At 30.8% G+C, this 20,554-nt stretch overlaps 1 protein-coding gene and 1 non-coding gene across 2 annotated transcripts; one reads left to right on the plus strand and one right to left on the minus strand.

The window, feature by feature from the left end:
* Positions 1-204: 204 nt before the first annotated feature.
* Positions 205-16,657, plus strand: LOC110995377 (endochitinase). Its single transcript, XM_022262517.2, has 11 exons — positions 205-277; positions 4,449-4,508; positions 7,361-7,527; positions 8,702-8,867; positions 11,599-11,821; positions 12,252-12,375; positions 12,650-12,847; positions 13,151-13,447; positions 13,709-13,897; positions 14,936-15,010; positions 15,818-16,657. Exons 2-11 carry the CDS (start codon positions 4,454-4,456, stop codon positions 15,950-15,952), a joined length of 1,629 nt encoding a protein of 542 aa, XP_022118209.2. The 5' UTR covers positions 205-277; positions 4,449-4,453; the 3' UTR covers positions 15,953-16,657.
* Positions 16,658-19,529: 2,872 nt separating this feature from the next.
* On the minus strand, positions 19,530-19,601 carry Trnap-agg. The gene has a single exon. It is a non-coding gene; the product is annotated as a tRNA-Pro (tRNA).
* Between the last annotated feature and the right edge of the window lie 953 nt (positions 19,602-20,554).

Consider the following 20,554-nt stretch of genomic DNA (forward strand, 5'->3'; position numbering starts at 1 on the left):
TCCCCTCCTTCTTCGTACTCAATGCTCTTTAATAGTGCTAGTTTATACTCCTTTACGAAATGCTTCATAAATATAGATTCTTAGTAAAATTGAATAGTATTTTTTAAATTAAATTTTATTACTTTAACAAAAACCAAATTCCAAATGGTGACCATCTAAGAAAAAGGTTTTAATGAGTATTTTGTATATTGTGCGCACCCTGTGAGGACGCGCGGGCGCATAAAACCGCGATGCAATGTCGCCACGGGACAATCACACGCACGCCGCCTCGCGAAACGTGAGTACCTTTCTTATACTAGTCGATCAAATGCGTAAAAATAAATCTACTATTTTATAAAACAGTAAACATGATTTAAGATTTTAATTATATTTATTAACTAAAAAAAAAAAATTTTATTCAATTGAATAAATATTTTAATAGGAGCTCACAAAATAGTAATTCGTATTATACTAAACATAATATGCAGCTGTAGTTTTCGTGACTAACTTCGTTCATTATTTTTACTTGCCAAATAAGGTAGTGTATTAACTTTTTTGCAGTATTTTCCGGTAATACATATTTTAATTAGAGTTACCATTAGCATTATATAAATAATGCAATAATTCATTTCCTAAACATTAGATGGATGGATAAGACTAATGTATATAACAACAAAAACGTATGTGATTCACTGTTTGTGAACATAACGTATTAACCGCTTATCCCGAGACTAAAAGAGATTTCGTTAATTATAAATAATTTTATTAATTTTAAATGAGGCCAATAAGGTATTAAAAAAAATGATTTAAAAATAAGTCCATTGATCAAATTAATATATAACTAAAACTAACAGTTTACTGTTAACAAAGAATTATTATTATTTGAAATTTGATTTCTTAAAAATGTTTAATGCTCAACAAAAAGATTTCGCTTAGAATTTTTTTTTGAATAAGTTTTAATTTAAATTCCGATATTTAAATTTCGAATATTAAATTAGTTAAACAACATTGAACGTAAAAAAAGGTTCTACACCATAAAGGTTTCACTTTCGGGCGGTGACCTTAAGTTCTAAGGATATTGACACTATGAACTCATCACTTACTATGCCAAGCACGTGCTGTCGTTGCATGAGCCTTGCTAACTGCCGCTAAGAAAATATTTTCAATATTAACTATGAATTACGATTGTACTGGAATGTATTTTTGAATCAGGTCAATAGTCAGCAGTTGTCAGGGCAGTATTAATTTGTTTCGCATTTAAAATTTGGTCTATAGAACGATCCCGTTTTAACCTATTTGAAAAAATGCAAAATGTTCTAAAACAATTTAAAAAACCATAAATCTATTAATACTAATCTGCTGAAGATTGATAAAAGTATTGCCATAGGATGTGTGTGTTCTTTATAGTTAAAGATAAGATATACTCTGAGGGCTCTGGCTGAAAAGACTGTAAGACTGGCTGAAAAATAAGTGTCACTAAAACAAAATATAACAAATTTAAAATATGACATAGACATTTTTATAATTCAAACATGTGCTGCACAGTTCATTGATTCGATGATCGATGCCTGCATACAGATTCGGGAAGTGTTTGGTTTCGCTGTTTGAGGAAAAGTATAATAAACAAGGAAAAAGGACTATTGTTTAATAAAACACAATCTGTTCAATGTACGTGATTTGGGTGAATGAAAAATGCTTCGTTTCTTTGTCTTAAAATGGCTTAAACATCAATATGAAATAAGGTCTTCGTTATATTATATCGGTACAGAAATTTGAGTTGTGATGACTATAGATTTTTGTTTTCTAATGTTTAAGAAATAAGAGTCTGCTTAATATAACGGTCTGGTCCGGCTTCTCAGTACATTCTAATAGTTAGTATATTTTAAATAAATTCTACTAGTTTTTCTTACAAACAGACACAAAACCAAATTATTCCTCTTAGTAATTTTATTTAAGCAACCAATGGTATATTTGTATTCGAAGCGATAAAACTTTTAAGCTAAAACGGTGCCGCTTATGGCTGAATATTGACTAGAAGTTTTTAATGCTGCAATGGATCGACGTCTATTACTCATTCAAAGTTAATTTAATAATTCGTGAAGTGTGAAAATGAAGAGCGATCATCATTTATATTATCTACAGAGAAAAAGACTACAAACTCTTGTTCTTGGCTAAATTCTTTATCTAATACAAGTACACGATTTATACTGCTTTCCTTACGATTCCTTGCGTCTTTCTTCAACGTACGAGCGAATTTTCGTACATAGAAAGGCCTTGATACGAACGCACGATCTCATGGTTGAGTGGCAAGGGTCTACAGAGAAGTTGGGATTTTTTATTAGGAACAGTTCGAATGTGAAAGGCAATTAAACATCTGGGCAAAAGATAAAAAAGTCACGAATCCAAGAAAGTTTTAAGGGCAGTTTTAATTAAGGGCTCTCATGGAGTATCGAGTCTAAAAATAAACCGTTGAAAATTACAATAAAAACCACCCACACTTTAGAAGGTTCTCGAAATAAATATAAAGACTTTAAATAGTTTAAAAATTGGTGCCGAGTTTTAATGTCATCAAAACATTTAATAACTCGCAAGATCAACATTTGTGAATACATTAACATAGATAATTAAAATGTATTCAGATATTCTGCGGATGTCAAACCGGGTCTTGTCTATGTCAAATAAGATCAGGTTTATGAACTACTGGTGTATGGTATTTCGAATAACTATTTTATTTTCAACTAATCTGGGCTTTCCACGGCTAAATATAAAAAAAATTGAAAATATATTCAGCCTGTTAACAATAGTAACAGGCTAAATACAAGAATTAAGTTAATGTTGAGATTTTTAATTATAAAGATATAAATATTTTCTCTTTGTAATATTAATAGGTAATGTTGATTTATGATCTTTTCTACCGTTATTTTCAAAAAAAGTTAAAATAATATATACTAATCATAATAAAAAGTCACTTTAAATATACTATATTAACCAAAAGCAGCATACGAAACACGAAGTAAAGGAAATTACAATAACCAACGTAGACATAGTGTATAATAATAAAATTAATACCCATCTGATATGTAATTTTAATAATATGCAATTAAAGTGACTTTAATATATACGCGATATAAATGATTTATAAAACAATTTCACTTTGACATGTATCCTTTTCAAAATTCGAGTTTATTTTAATCAAATTAAGTGTAAGTCATATTTCACGTATTTACATACGTCACAATCATTAATTAGGAGTTAATAGTTAATTAAGCAATTAAAAATTGAAATAAGCACACATTAATTGTTCTACGTTAAACCAGTTATTAGCTAATCGAACTTTTAATTTCCTATCTGATTCGCACTGATCTATGAACATTAATTAACATACAGTTATTCCATAAAATAATTCGATAACAATTACGTGTTCATTAAATTAACTCAGAGTATGACGTTAAATTTATTCAAAACTTTATTTGACAGGTGTGTTTGCTAATAAGGGTTTTGTCCGAAATTAGTATAAAACTGTGCTTAGATGTAATTTTTTCATTATCTTATTGTTTACCCACTAGATGCCACAATTTATAAGATTTTTGGACGCACAGTAATCCATGTTTAAACTTTACTTCTGTAATTATGAGTTTAGGAAGAAGTATATAAAACGTATTCACGCTTTCAAAGAAATCTTTAGTGGTTTTTCTAATTTATTTTTATACGAATTTTCATTCTTAATCATAATTTATGTAACTTATCGATTCTAAATTGTTTATACACCATATTTAATTAAAAAAAAAGTATGATATTTAATTTAATATCTGTGGAAACTTTGTAGTTCATAATTATTGTTGTTCCATATAAAGTTCACTAATTATAGGATGTTTTTGCTAAGGAGTTAGTAGTTTAGGTCAGACCGGTGATAAAGTGGAGCGGTTGTACCGTTATAATACAACTATATTATTCCGTTACTCAGCTCATTTACTTGTTAAATGACATTTAACTTTTAATTTTATTTTCAATGCTTTAGGTTTAATAAAATTTATTCTCATAATAGACAATTATCACTTACATGCTAAAGATACAATTATCACGTGGTTGTGGTAGGATTTGGGTGGAGTTTTATTTCCGTAGATTGGGACCAGTTAATAGATGGTCTTATAATTTTAATTAAAAAATTTATAGGCTGCCTGCACTTTTTATATTTTGTGGAAGTCTATTATCGCATCATACGCTTTGAAAACTTAAATTTAGAACATTTTGAGTGAGTTTTTACTACAATAATTATCTAGGTATAGGAATATTTGATATATAATAATATATTTATAAAAGTATGTTCCATTTTTAAGTTATTGTTTTAAATGGATAGTAGATTAAGCGGCAAATAGGAAGTCTAGAAAGCAGAATTATTGATTATTTAAATAACTACTATTTCGAAGGCTTTCAGGTGACTTGCTTTTAACTTTTTAAATTTATTTCAGACAAAATGCGGTTATTACTAGCATCGTTAGCAGTCCTGACTGCGTTCTCTACTGCTGCGGGTGAGTAAATAAAAATATATGACAATAATAATAAGTATATCCGTTGTAAAGTGTATTTAATACATTAACAGATACATAAGAGCACGTTGTTCATACAGTTTATAAATAAAACAATAATAATCAAAATCACTATCGCACCATAGATAAAACACTTTGTTTTCAGGCTCGAAACTCTAAGCTAGACTGTTTACATCGGTTTCCTTTGTTAACGAAGCGATCGCATAGTTTCACTGTTTACTAATTCCGACCATGCCTTGAGGCTACTCCTATACTGGTATTAATTGAAAGTATCTTGGAGCGAAATTCACTATTTCTGATATAATACTTCTATTTTCCCATCGAAACTTCGTAACGGTGGTGTTCTAAATTTAAACTTCTTTTTATTTAATTACCGTGTATTGTATGCAATGAAATGCATGCTTTTATAGTTTAAAGCTGAGATGAAAAGAAGAAAGGTGGGAATAAACGAATTTTATTAGACCTGATATTTTTGTATGTTACCATCCATCATGTGTGTAGAAAAGTATTAATTCTGAAGGCTTCTTACATGACATATCCGATATAAATTCGATTACAGTCTATATAATACAACTATGACTCATTTGTCTCTAATGAATTAATTATCTAGAATATTACATTCCATTTTCAAACTCCAAGAGACTTCAGATTATTTTATTGGCGCGAATGTACGTAAAATTGGCAAAGTTTTTTGGGAAGTTTATCTTCTTCGCGTAAAAATCAAGTTTAATTTAAATCCGTTCACTCTTACGAATTATAATAGCAGTAAAGTTTATGATTCGGATCGGGTACGTGATCGCGGGATGTGTGCGATTTACATAAAATTATTGGCAGAACTTACATTTTAATACGCTAAAATTGAAATTTCAGAGTTCAGTGTAAATTAATTTTGTGGATATGGATAACACATTTCAGTTATACCTAATCTATACTAAAACGCTCTTACTAATTATTCTATACTATACTTTATTAGTTTTAGATAAATCTTACATTAATATTGTAGTTAAATATAATTTTATAAATTTAAACAAATTGTACATATAATAAACTAAAATTAAAATGTAATAATATTATTAAAAGGAGTCCCTTTAGGCAAGGTTCCGAAGATACTGGCAGCATTTCCTCTTTGAACAGCTAGACTAATTCTTTGTGCGAGGTAGCTGCCAGCTCTTCGTTGTCCTGTAATGTCGACTAACCTTTAGATAAATTCAAAAGTTACATCAATGAAATTCATAAAACCTTCTATTTAACACCTTCCTTCTACGTCATATCCGTGCTATAGGTAAACCTCCTTTTGTATATTATTATCACCAAGTCATCACAGTTCGCACGTCCTGCGATGATGTTTATGAGAACGTAAAACAAATGACAAGACAAAACGTTCCGTTCCGTGAACCGCAGAACGAAATGACGTTTTATGTCAATGCCTAAGGCGAACTGAGGAATCGACTCCGGAAGAGGGTCTATCCTGAGAGATACGACCTTCAATTGTTTAGTAGGCGTTCTGCCCCTTTTTTTTTTGAGAATGGAATCTCGCTGTTGGCCTTAAGGGCCTTTACAGCTCAGCACGGGCTGTTTGGCGAGCTTAGCTCAGCCGGAAAGGGGGGGTTCCCGCGACTCGCGCCAGGATTTGGGCGGCCCGTAGGATTCGTTTTTATATAACCCCCCCCCCCCCCAACCTATTTGTTATGAATACTATGACTATTAACGTAAGTAATGTAGGTCATCACTTATGTCGCTGCCTTTTTCGTAAGTGTTTATTAATTACCCTATTCTAATGCAGTTGATTATTAATTACATAGTCATTCCAATAGGTTTGCTAATCTCAATTAAGTCCAATACGCTTAATTATTATGTCTGAGTTGACTTAATAACGCCAATATCGATTTACCTCCGCTTCTCTGTATATTGTCCAATTGAGGTAGAACCCTGTTATTATGGAGAAATTAGCTTACGTCGTCAATCTTAATATGGCATCATTTTGGCCTAAAACTATAACGGATATATGTGATCCTATTTATTAATGTAAATCTATGTACAAGGTTCAATGTAATTTAATCACTTGTACTATCTTTATTCTTATTATAAGATATTTATAATGCCTTCTAACAGCGGGAAAATTTAATAATTTCTCAAGAAAAGGCCTACCAAATTTTAAAAGAACCGCCAACGCACTCACACACCCTCTGGCATTAAGTGTCATGGTATCATTTAACATCAGTTGATTTCCAACTCGTCTGCCTCATGTTCTATAAACAACAAGATAATCTAGAAAAATAACATCTTAATATATATATTTCTTGTGTGCGTGTGTATGTGACTGAACTCCTCCTAAACGACTGGACCAATTTTGATGAAATTTTTTGTGTGTGTTCGTGGAGATTCGAGAGTGGTTTAGATTCACAATTTTGTCCGCTGGACAATGTTTTTTTTAATTAATTAGTAGTTGTTGATTTTGGAATGTTTTACATTGGATCCGACAGACGGCGCTACCATCGCACTGTCAAATTTTAAATAATATTCGAATTTTAATTTTAGTCTGTCCCGACAGTTAGCGCTGCGATCAAATTAAAAAAAAGTTTTGTTATCATTGTGTTATTGTAGACCATGTGCTGGATCGTTAGATATTGTCATAACATTTGAATAATAATTTTCATCAAAATGGTCCAGAATGTTTTAGCTTATTAAAAAAAGTTTTTGAAATTTTCAAATTAAAGACGTATAGACAGGACAACGTCTGTCGGATCCGCTAGTAAATATATTTGGTTAAAATATAATCGAGTGAGTATTTGACTGCGGCATGAACAATTAAAAATGGGTTTCTTCTTTAACAGCGGAACGTGGACGTGTAGTATGCTACTTCAGTAACTGGGCGGTTTACCGACCGGGTATTGGCAGCTATGGTATAGATGACATCCCAGTTGACCTGTGCACCCACATTATCTACTCCTTCATTGGAGTTACTGAGAATACCCATGAGGTGCTGGTCATAGATCCAGAGGTAAGTCACTTCTAAATTCTTAATACTTTATCATAATTGTAATTGATAAGTCACACAAATGATAAAGATAATAAAATAAGTGTGAATACTTACGAAATTATTTAAGTACATTATATCTCATACTTCTGTGAGTAATAAAAATCTGGCTTAGTAGTAAACACACATATAAATGTATAAAGCATTAAGCGAGATTGTAACCATAGATTTGAGGTGAAATCTAATGGGAGTTTTGCGGCAGAATTAATATACACAATTCGTATAGGCCGACAGTGAGTGGTTTCTATTCGAGTCAAATAGACTACTCAGACTTGTTTTATCGAGATATCTAGACTTATTTTTATTTCAATTTGGTGACATAGTCATGATTCTCAAAAAATAAATGATCCATATCTAAGCCTTCAATTACTTAACATTTTCAATTATTAATTTATTAACATTACAATTGTCTAAATTGTTTTACCAAATTTCTGGTCAAAAAACAGTGTTAATACAATGCTAGTTTAATAGAATTTAATAAAAATACTTTAAAATTTAATAATGCAATTATTTTTAATCATGGTAGATACATTGAAAATTGATTTACAATTTTCGTATTAAATTATTAATTAATTCTCTCGCTATCATTTAAAAATGACAATGTTTATAGCATTAATTCTATTTGTGATATTCTCGAGCGTATTACTTAAATGTTGATTGCTTATTTCTAGTTTGAATGTATTATTTTAATTTAAGCGATGTTTATAAAATTTGGTATTTTTAATAGAGATTCAAGATTTTCCTTATAAATTAGAAAAGTGTTTTACCAAATTAGCCATAGGTGACTTACAAAATTTTTGAAAACGTTACATATATATTAAGTATATATGGACACAGAAAAACTAATTATTTATATAATCACAAATTACGATTGGCATACCTAAAAATTACTTAAATTTTTGCGTCGTCAGTACTATTAAGGCCGTTAAATGAGTATATGAAAGGTCGGCAGCGCGCTTGCGAGCCTTCTGGCAGTGCGAGTGTCCATGGGCGGCGGTGGCACTTTACATTAGGTGAGCCTCCTGCTCGTCTGCCTCCTGTAACAAAACATAAAATAAAATAAGAATATTATGATAACAAAGCCATATCTTACAAAACATTGTTTTCGACAAACAAGCTAATTCCATCGCAATTTCAGCTCGACGAAGACAAGGGAGGTTTTCGTAATTTCACCTCGTTGCGTAAAACACATCCAAATGTCAAGTTCACGGTTGCTGTGGGCGGGTGGGCAGAGGGCGGCTCCAAGTATTCCCGGATGGTGGCGCAAAAATCCTCCCGCATGGCCTTCATCAGAAGTGTTGTTGGTGAGCATTAAAACTTTTTTATTACCCTTATAATGTCCCAACGTAAAAAACAATTGCCTCTCGAAAAAAACACAGTGTAGCACACACATTTAAACAGTATTTCATCTCGGGTTTCTTAATAAATACGTACCTTCTACATACAAAAAAGAGATGAAAATTAAAGAAAAATTATTTATAGCACACAATATATATACTGTTAACCGCTTACGACGACATCGTTTAGTATATACCGGTTATAGTGACCAAAATAAAATATTAGGTACTTAATAACAATATCATCGGCTGTTACGACTATCGGTTTTTACGACCAATTATGAGTAGTTCCATCAATGTCGTTATAACAAATTTTGATTGTACAACCAAATTGTATATATAGATATAACAGATCGGTTATTTGCTACACATGTTTAAGCTATCATAAATTTAAACTGTTATTTTTAAACTTCTCAAAAAATATTTGTAATAATAATGAATAGTTTTCTCAGCCATATACGTGAATAAATGACAGCATTTTGGTAAACGTAACCTGGATTAAAATAAAATTTTGTTCTTTTTTACTTACAAAATAGTAATAATAAAAAATAAAATAATACTGATAACTTCTCGACTGTGGATGTGGTCATATAAAAGATGTATGTTCTAGTCTAACTATTAAGCAACTTTTATATGTGCGCCGTGCTTTATTTGTCGGTTAGAAAATTATGTTATCTTTAAATAAAATCTTGTGCTACATTAGGCATAATTACATTCTTTTGCGGATTGAGGCACATCCAAATCTATTGTATTTCTAAAACTTTCAACTCTTTAGTAAAACCAATGGCTCTGCAACTTTTTAGGTCTAGATTGCTGACCCTATTTTGCCATGATTCGTTCTTATCATAACATCCATGTTGGTGATCAGCCTTTTGTGCCCGTCATACGACGTTGACTGTTTTGGGGCTAAGTTCCAGTTTCCTGATGATATATTTTTTCTATATCATACGAGTGTTAAATGCTTAGACTTGAAAGTCCATTGGTACACTGTCGGGCTTCAAAGCGACGATCTCAGAGTCGCTATATACTATTACGCTAATATTGTAATTAAATTGGATTTAGCTAAGTCATGTAAAAATGATATCAATAAGTATTAAACAATTCGAACTCACATTATTCATGGGACAGTATTATTTTAGCATAAGAAGCAGCCGGAAATAATACAAATTTCCTCACAGTGTACTTTAGTATATAGTATATTAATTTTGCAATGTATTATCACAAAGTTCTTGACTGTATCATGAATTATACACACAGTACGTGGAGAGAATGAAATTGTTTTTCCGCATTCTCTCAGATGAATAGCAAGTATATTAATTTGTTTCAGATTTATGCCTTAAGTTAAAAACATATTTACTCGTTTTTATTAATATTGTTCATATATTGCTATTAAACATTTAGGTAGATTAACTATCCTTATAGCAAAGATGAATAGTCTTTGCTATAAGGATAGTTAATCTTAATAATAGTGATAAAACATATTTAAGATGACATATTTTTAACAAGTCATTGTTATAGTAACATAGAGGAGCGAAAGCTCATAATAATAAACTAAAAACATTTAAAATTTAAATACTCCAAAATAATATTTCAGAAATCAAACGTGTTTTTATATTTTAATATGGGACTATACTCCAACGTTCTGTATATATTTGTGATCGCGTGAAGTAATTGAACTAGCTTTTGAAGCAATAATTACTGAACGCAAGTAATAACACCGAAAATAAGGGTACTTCGTAGAATTGGTGAAAATTTAGCTTATTTCAGCAAACTGCCGGTTCAAAAAGTGAAATAGCGTAGAAAATTTAATTCAAAGATACCTAGAAGCGCGGTATACAAAACAATAGCTTTGTAATGCAGTACGTTTTGCAGGGAATTTTTCTATATCCGTTTCCTGTGTGTAGTCATGTAATATGCGAAGAGTATTTCAGAACTATTCGACATTCGTGTGCCAAAGTCATTGTTTGTTTATATTGTTCTATCAAAATATGGTTCCTTTTTGATAATAGGTACCATTATTTAAAATCTTTTTATTTTTTTTACTATTATTTAAGTGTGTTGTTACGGGGCCTTATAATGTATAATTTCTTCTCAATTTCCATAGTACATATCTTCATTATTCTGAAACAGAATTTGCATTTTTATAAGCTTGAATGCAGCAAAAAATTGCATTCGTCTTGGTTGAGGTATATAGTAGTGTATACCTTAGAACAATAACATTTAATAATAAAAAAATATTTTGATAGTGATATCCCTATCAAATTATTTCAAAGTTTTTTAGTTTGAGTTTAACAATTTTCAAGTGGGTAGGATTTCAGCCCGAACGCAACAACTATATTTTCAATTGTTCATGTTATCAGAAATTCTCGTATTAACGTACTACTAAAAATACATAAAGCTATATACTAACCTTATAAGTATATGAAAATAATAAAATCCTAAGGTTACACTTTACCTGCGCCCTGTCAGTTTGGATAAGAGTGACTTTGATTGAACAAGTATACTATTTTTATTTTATTTTATAATATAATAAATAATATAAAACTATAATCAGTCATTATATACATTTGAAAAAGAAAATGAACCGAGAAACCCAATTTTTCGATATTACGTGGGGGGCGGCTAGAAAAGCTTAATTTCAAATTGTATACTAATACTTGTTGAAACACCTTTACTATTTTTCTTATTATTATTTCAGCCTTCTTAAACAAATACGAATTTGATGGTCTTGACCTTGACTGGGAGTACCCCGGCGCTGCTGACCGAGGCGGGTCATTCTCCGACAAGGATAAGTTCCTATACTTCGTTCAGGAGTTGAGACGCGCTTTCATCAGAGCCGGTAAGGGCTGGGAGCTGACTGCCGCCGTGCCATTGGCTAACTTTAGACTCATGGAGGGCTATCACGTGCCTGAATTATGCGAGTAAGTATACACTAGTTGTGAACGTTGTATATTTTTATTAGTGGGACTAATATGACCGCCATCCAGTTCACCTGAATTGAGCTGTATGGAATAAATTAGCCTGCATAGGCTTTCCCGTGATCTCAGCAGTAATAAGAATGGTACTAAATGGCTAATTAACCAATGCCATTATCCTTCTCTAAATGTATATATATGTAATGTTGCTTCCCTTGGTCTATTATACTACGATTTCATGCTAAAATAGACTTGGACAAGAGCTTAAGAAATCCAAAAACAATACAAATAAAAAGATGCTAATTCGTTTTTATTAAAAAAAGTGTATACTTTTCAAGAAGATCACCATATCCATAAAAAATATACATACTGTTTTTTCTAAAAAGAGAAAAAGTTATTATACCTCGTAAAGTTTATGTTAAAAATTCTTTTTCAGCCTCCTAGACGCTATACACGTGATGTCATACGATCTTCGCGGTAACTGGGCTGGATTCGCTGATGTGCATTCGCCCTTATACAAGCGTCCTCACGACCAGTGGGCTTATGAAAAACTTAACGTGGTATGAATTAAGGATAATGTTATGTTTTATTGGGGTTTTAACACTCTTTTTAACAGATTATGAGGTGTTATTGAATCATTTGGGGTTTTAGATAAATAGACAAATTTAATAAGACATTAATAAAACTTGTAGATACAATACAATTTTTATTGTAAAATTCAATTAATTCACATTTTATTTATAAAGAAATCACTTTATCGTGCAAATGGAGATAAAATATTTTGATGTAATAGATAAATTATTAAATCTGTGCTAAACATTCGCCAATTTTCAGAACGACGGTCTAAACCTTTGGGAGGAAAAGGGATGCCCTTCAAACAAATTGGTCGTCGGTATTCCCTTCTACGGGCGGTCTTTTACCCTCTCAGCTGGTAACAATAACTATAACCCCGGAACTTACATAAATAAGGAAGCGGGTGGTGGAAACCCAGCTCCATACACCAATGCAACTGGCTTCTGGGCTTATTATGAGGTAATTTAAGCAAAATAAAACTAAAAAATATTGAATACATATGAATCAAGTATAGGTATCAAAATATATATAATAGGTAGGTTTATTTGCAAACCTTTGTTATTTATCACATTATTAAAAGACACCAATGATCTTTGAATTTTTCCCTCAATAAACGATCGTAATACATAAAAAAATAAAAAATAAACGATTAGTCAAAACGATTTATGATTTAATTACTAAATTTCACTTCGAAACTAAAAAAAATAATTTTGGTGTAACAATTGTTTTACATAAATTTTTATAAAACAAATAATGTTACAGATTTGTATGGACGTTGACAAACCCGATTCGGAATGGACCAAAAAATGGGATGACCATGGCATGTGTCCCTACGCATTCAAAGGCACTCAGTGGGTCGGATATGAGGACCCTCGTAGTGTTGAGATCAAGTTGAACTGGATTAAGCAGAAAGGCTACTTAGGGGCGATGACCTGGGCCATAGATATGGACGATTTCCAAGGTATCTGTGGGGAGAAGAATCCGCTATCCAAACGATTGCACCAATTCATGTCAACATATACCGTGCCACCGCCGCGACAAGGCAATACTACACCAACTGTAAGTTGTTTTATTATATATATACTATTAACAAGATTTTAAAACTATTTAAAATTATTAATTACTGATTATATGCAAACATATATTGTATTGGAATTTTGTTCTGCTAGCTTCACAGTTCATCTAGAAAATAAACTTATATTAGTAATTTTATTTCTCTGTCTATAAAATTTTATTTCCATTTTTAATTTATGTTTTTCGGGAATTAAAAAAAAAAAATATCTTCATCAGTAAATGCAATCGTTAATTCGTTTTATGCAGCCTGAGTGGGCCAGACCTCCTTCAACACCATCAGACCCTTCAGAAGGAGAACCCATCCCCACCACAACTAGAGCTACCACCCAAGCTAGCAGTATTACCACCACACAAGCTACCACTTCTACTACCGGTATTATCGAAGTAGATGCAGAACCTCAAAAACCTACTCAAGACGTTGAACAACCACCAGCGGTATTATGTTTATTTTATTTCTAGTTGAAATATTTCTTTATTTATTCTTGTCAAATGTTTGTTTCCTATTTGCATGTTAAAATAATAATATACATTAGTATAAAATAATATGTATTACGTATATTCGAACCAATTCCAAGTTCCTTCAAGAAAAGAGCGTACAAATTCTTAAAAGGCCGGCCGCGTTCTTGCGAGCCTTCTGGCAATGTGAATGTCCATGGGCTGTGGTATCACTTAACGTCAGTTGATACTCTTTCCTATTACACAAATAATCTAAGAAAATATAATTCTTATATTGTCTTGTGTACCACATTTGTTGTGTTGCATGACTAAATATTGATACATATTAAAATGTGTGTTGCACATAATAAAGCATTGCTAAATATATGATATTGAACTCTTTAATTTAATACGTTAGTGACATCGTTATCATTTATATCCGTCACCAAAAAATACGCTTGTTTATGCAATTCAAGTAATTTATATGTTAAGTACATAACATCTAAATACATGGAAAATAACGTCAATACTATACATTATACAAAACTTGAAAGATTGTAGGTTTACGAAGTATCTATGAGAGAGCCCTGTGCACAGACTCGAAAAGAACTCGGCTGTGCACCAATGGACTTTCTATATACCCATTTACGCATCGTGAGCAAAACCCACCTACTTACATATTAAGAAAAATATCTGATCACTAGACATATACCAAAATCTGCTGCCCAAACCTAAAACGTTGTAACGCCACTAGTTAATCGTCAAAGGAGGTTTTCGTTGGACGATGATTAACAAAACGGCACGAATTTATAAAACCTTTGACGATTAAAGGGCTGTCCACACCATAGTAGTTTGGTTAGTGATTTATTAATAATTTAATCATTAAACTCTAAGATATACTTCTCCAACACCATAAGATGGAGTGGACAATTTAACATACAATACTATAAATAAATTTTATCTAAACAGCGTTTATGCTGGTAGAAATTTCTATAACCGTAAGACTTTGAATTATTTTTAATAAAAAAATGTTTACAGGAGAATGAAGTGGATAGCCCCGAGATTTGCAGGTCTTCTGAAGATTACGTCGCGGACAAAAGTCGGTGCGATAAGGTAAGCTTAACAGAATACCTAATTATTTAACTTTGTAAGCTGGCATAATTAAATATTGATTGAAATTTTAATCCTTATTTGTATGGGACATAAAATATAAATTAGTAATCAATTTTATAATACGTACATTTTATATAATAATTTATACACAATGGATATTACATACAAAATAGTTGTAAGATTACTGTCAGTTTTTAGTCATTTTAATGTGGTTGAGTTGGTTATGCACTTTTTACACTTTACACTTAGTTCTTTTTGTTTTTTTCATAATAAGGCCACCCGTTACGTCTCTAACATTTAATGTTATTTGTTTTTATTTTAATATGTATAACGAAGTTTTAATAAAAAATAATTTGGTGTATTTATCGTATAAGAATACATCAAAGAACATTAAAAAGAAGTTATTTCAAATAAACAGTAGTATAATATATATAATCTTTCATACAAATATGTAACTTTATTATAAACTATTTATAATTAGGACGTTCATTACAAGTTTGTATTGATAAACTGCTCAGCCATAGATTAGATGACAATAATTGGAAATAGGAGAAAGGTCTACTTGTGTACAGTAGTTGGTTTGTGACGTCATAGATGTCTTTATTATTTTTAAACAATCTTTTCTTATTATCAGTCATTTATTTTGCAGTTTTCTGTTTTGCACACCAAATTGTCCATATTATAAATGAGTGTATGATTGATAAAGTTTTACCATAACACATCTGTATATGTGTAAAGATGTAGTTATGCGAGTATTCAAAGGGTTTATAAGTAATTTCATAAATACGATTGTCAATTTTTTTTCAGTATTGGCGTTGCGTGAATGGTGAAGGCATGCAGTTCACATGCCAGTCTGGAACTGTCTTCAATACAGCGTTGAATGTATGTGACTGGCCTGATAACGTTGATCGTAGCGAATGTAAAAAAAAAGGTTTAGTATAGATTAGAATACTAAAAAGACTATTCGATGTACACTCATACAATCTAAGTTAAATAAAGTGGTCAGCGTGCTGGGGAAAAAAATAGGTTTTTGACCGGAATAAAATTCAAAGATAAAAAAGAACAAAATGTTTCTTATTCTTTGTCGGTCATATAATTTTAAAGGATATTATTGATTATTCACAAAGTCTTACTGTACTATTTTAATAAATGTACTTTTATCTCCTTTTTGCCAAATTGTTTAAGATGTGATAAAATCAGATAGATGCGTACTTTATTAAACTCCACGATATATGATTTATTTTTAAACAAATTATTAATTAAGTTAATTTCTTGAAGAAATTCTATGTGCAAAGTTTAAAATATTGTCCCAGATGCTAGACAATATTCCCTAACTGTTTCTTAAATCTTTAGACACGATAAACTCTTAAATAATAAAGCCCGGTTTAAGAGAGTTTTATCACTTTAGAGGTTCGTGGTACATCGAATTAAATAGTCTTTTTAATCGACGATAGTAGATACATAACAAGTATATAGAAAGTGTTAATTTCATCGTTTGTACTTTAAACGCGTATGCGTAAAACCACTTCATGAGTACATTAACCTTTTAAGTTAATATCATATTAGTTATTTATGAGCTCCCACTTATCGTAATAAAATTCTCTTTATCTTGTATTAAAATCTTTGTCACTATATAATTTTTATGATCGAAATTTTATATGTTCTATGTTAGTTTTAAGGTTTTAAGATTGTTTTAAAACAGTTTCGTTTATAAATTACGTATAATCGAGATTGTTTTATTTAAATGAGATTTAGTGGAAGACTGGTAAAAAATGAAATTATGTAACTCACTTTCATATAATTTTAGGTTATAGATTAGTATTCAGCGTTCAGACTGAGTTATTTATTTTGCTGAAGGATTAAATATAATAAATTATGTTGGCATTTTTATTTTCTCAAAGTTGAATCAAAAAGTAGAGAGGCAATGTAATCATTAAAAAAAGTTTATAGAATTGTTATCAATTATAAATTTGATGGAGTTCTTTTATTCTTCCTTCTGCTTCTCAGTAACGTCCACGATTCTGATTTCAATATTAAGCTTTTATAGCTTTTTCTCTTTTGCTATGGTTAATAAATTATGGAATGAGAAGTACACACGTAAGAGCTTTGAAGTAAAGAATAAAGGACTGTAGAGAGAAAGGAAAGGTGGTTCCAACTTTCCTTTTGGATAAAATAACACAAAAATATTGTATTACAGCACACATATTATATAAGGCCTTATATAATAACTGATAACCCGTAGGAAGACACTGCATAGGTATGCCATAATTTGCATAAGTATCTATGCAAATATTTACTTATTAGTTAGCTAACAGGGGTTACTGAAAACATTGGTAAAAATCTTGCTTACAAAAACATTAACGTAAAATTGTATGCAACACGATAAAGTATAATTATATAAAAAATATGAAAAAAAAGCAATCAATCAATATACTACTCTACTAAGATACTACATACTCCTTCAAAAATTAACAAAACATAAAATTTTGTGAGGCTATACATAATTGTGGCAGATAGTGTTAGTAATTCACTAACCTCGCTCGTTGCACATTATGTGGCTACATCCATCACTGTGCAACCACATGCATCATTCATTCTGAATTTACATACACACATTTAGGTAATCCGTATTATAATTAATAATTATGATATGCGTATTGGACTATTTTAAGAGACTTTATATAATTCTGTATCAGTGTCTCAGTTAGCTCTCGTTTAAGAGAGGAAAAAAAGCAAGTAGTCAGCTTGCGATTGTTAACAACATCACCGATTGTGATTACATAACCGACAGAGATAATTTTTTTGCATTTCAGTTTCTTAAACTAAATCATAAGAAACGTGGCGTGGTATGTGTGTATGTTTTTCTTTCGATATTTTTGATCTGTTATGCTACTAAACTTATATATTTTTTTTACTATAAAATTGTTAAAGAATGCCATTTTAAAAGTTAAAAACCATTGAATTGGTAATCATCAAACTAAGTAAATAAGCGATAACGCCGCTCATTGCCTTATAACTTTTGTAACCTGTTTTTTTTTTATTTTTTTTATGTGTATGATTTGAATAATGTAATAAAGTATAAATAAGTAAATAAAGAAATTTTCTACGGACTAAAATTTATATATTCTTTCTAATTAGCCACGAATAAAACCACCAAACATCGTTAAGCAAACCTGAAAAGGCGTACATAAACACAGCGTGGGATCTTTATCATATTATTCTAACCTTTGGCAGACGCTGTACGTGGGTGCTAGAGTCAACATATTATATCCCTTTTTCACCGCAGACTTTATAAAAATAATGAAATATACAGTGAACGTCTGAATTTCACGAATCATATAAATAAGTCATACTCGCGGCAATGGTGAAATAACTTGAGCATAACCATTAGTTTTTAATTTATTTTTATACAAATATTAAAATCTTTCCTTTTGATAGTATGGACAAGTGATTATATGAGGCCAGGAGATGTATCTGAGCGTATCTAGATTCAGTCATAATCTGTGTTTAGACTCACTCTTCTACCGCCGACGACCGCCGTTCCAAAACTCAGCGTTTTGAAGGCAGTTTCTGTAGCGAACCACTACTAAGTGGAACCAGCTGCCCACAGAAGTATTTAGGAACCAATTCAACTTGGTAAAAAAGGCCTAAAAGGCCGGCAACTCTGTTGCGATCCCTCTTGGCATTGAGAGTGTCTATGGGCGGCGGTATTAGGTACTAAAACTCGTGAATCTCCTGTCTCCTACATTAATCTTATGGTAGATTAACTGATTCTAATTATATTGTATCTTGTAATTTAATTCCCGATTTTTTTCAGAACTGATTTAAAAAAGGTAGGTAAAGGCTAATTTTTAGTTTTCGATTTCATTTATTGACATAAATTCCTTAGCTTGCGTAATCTTCAAGTTATAGTGTACGACTCTAATGTCTGAATTAATTCAAATACAATAAGACTCAAATAGCTTATAAAGGTATCGTTCCTATCTCTTTGAATATCGTGACAAAATATTTCATATGAAGTCCGTAACATACATATGAATAAGATCCTAAGTTCTCTCCCACGAAGATAGCAGTGCGATAGGATAAAATTGAACAGTCGTTTAGTAATACAAGACGGCGACGGTATCTTTTAAGGCCCACTTAACTTTATATGAACAAAACAAAGATAAATCAAACTTCAACGAAGCGAAAAATAAATTAAATGTATAATAAAAAAAATCGTTAATGATATGAAACCATTGTGATTATTCAATTAATGTATTTTATTGTTGTAAAATTTATTAAGACTCTTCGTATGCAATTGTTCGTTTTAACAGAATGCAGATTGCATCTGGTAAATCTGGAATTTAAATGTTTTACTATGCGTTAAATAGAACTTATAATAGTAAAGTACTAATTTCTTCCTTTTATAGTAACTAAATTATTAATTTTTATTCCAATTTAATAGAAAAAAGCGCACGTACCATTTGCTTGGAAATAAAGGCTTTCTGGAAAAGTACTGACAGTAAAAAAATATTGCGGGCTCGTCCGGGATTTGAACCCGGGACCTCTCGCACCCTAAGCGAAAATCATACCCCTAGACCAACGAGCCGCTTATGTAAAATTGTAAAATTGTTCAGCTGTTAATAAAGGTCCGGGAAATTTCATACAGAAAGCTATCATATTCAAACTAGTTTAATTTTAATCACTGGTCGATTTTTATTATATTCGTTTTACGTAGATACTACTATACTACCAAAAAGACATCGACTGATTTTTTTCACTTTGCTTAAAAAATACATATTATTATCTTGAAATAACTACTATTCCTATGAGGATCGTAAATAATGACATTCTACAAACCCTTTAAAATATTTAGTCATAAAACTTTTTTTTACATTTTAATTTTATTTGGACAAAACGGATTACTTAACAGGCAATTTTTGAAAAAAATAAAATTTATTTCAAACTTACAATGTAAACAGGAAACTTCACTGGCTGATAGGATATTTTGCATTTAAAATTCATTTATTAGTAAAGAAATAATCGCAATGGTTTTCTAAGCACTTGCGCACCAATCGGCGCATTCAATGTAAGTTGGCGGTTCTCATTCAGTAGAGACTGAGAAAAGCTTCGAGCCGCGTTCCCGACGCCATAATACAATTTTCGCGCGCAAAATACGTCACAGACTATTGAAAAATTAACAGTTATGGTATAGTGATATCGGAAAGTGAATAAAAACTATTTTGTAATGACAACGTAAATATTTAACAAAATGTGAATTAATTAATGAACCTTTTTAGTGAAGTGAACTTTTGTTATGCGTCTCTAATTATAATGTTTTTGTAAGTATAGAAATTTGGTTTTCTTACAAAATAACTGACAGTAATTATTATATCGCATTTCTAAAATATTTTTTTATAAAGTTTCGATAATCTTAAATTTCTTAGCCTAAATAAATAGTTAGGAGAAGATTAATTTAAAATAAAAAAATAGTTATATAAATGTCTTAAAATGAATTGCTTTTTAAATTTAATTAATTAGAATAAGTATCAAACGATAAGA

This window comes from Pieris rapae, chromosome 14 (assembly GCF_905147795.1).
Source record: "Pieris rapae chromosome 14, ilPieRapa1.1, whole genome shotgun sequence".
NCBI classification, from domain to species: Eukaryota; Metazoa; Arthropoda; class Insecta; order Lepidoptera; family Pieridae; genus Pieris; species Pieris rapae.

Excerpts from the sequence above, each read along its gene's own strand:
- LOC110995377 (XM_022262517.2), top strand. The coding sequence starts at position 4,454 with ATGCGGTTATTACTAGCATCGTTAGCAGTCCTGACTGCGTTCTCTACT. Across the intron at positions 11,822-12,251 it reads CACGTGCCTGAATTATGCGA|CCTCCTAGACGCTATACACG; the intron begins GTAAGTATACAC and ends ATTCTTTTTCAG. Across the intron at positions 12,376-12,649 it reads CTTATGAAAAACTTAACGTG|AACGACGGTCTAAACCTTTG; the intron begins GTATGAATTAAG and ends GCCAATTTTCAG.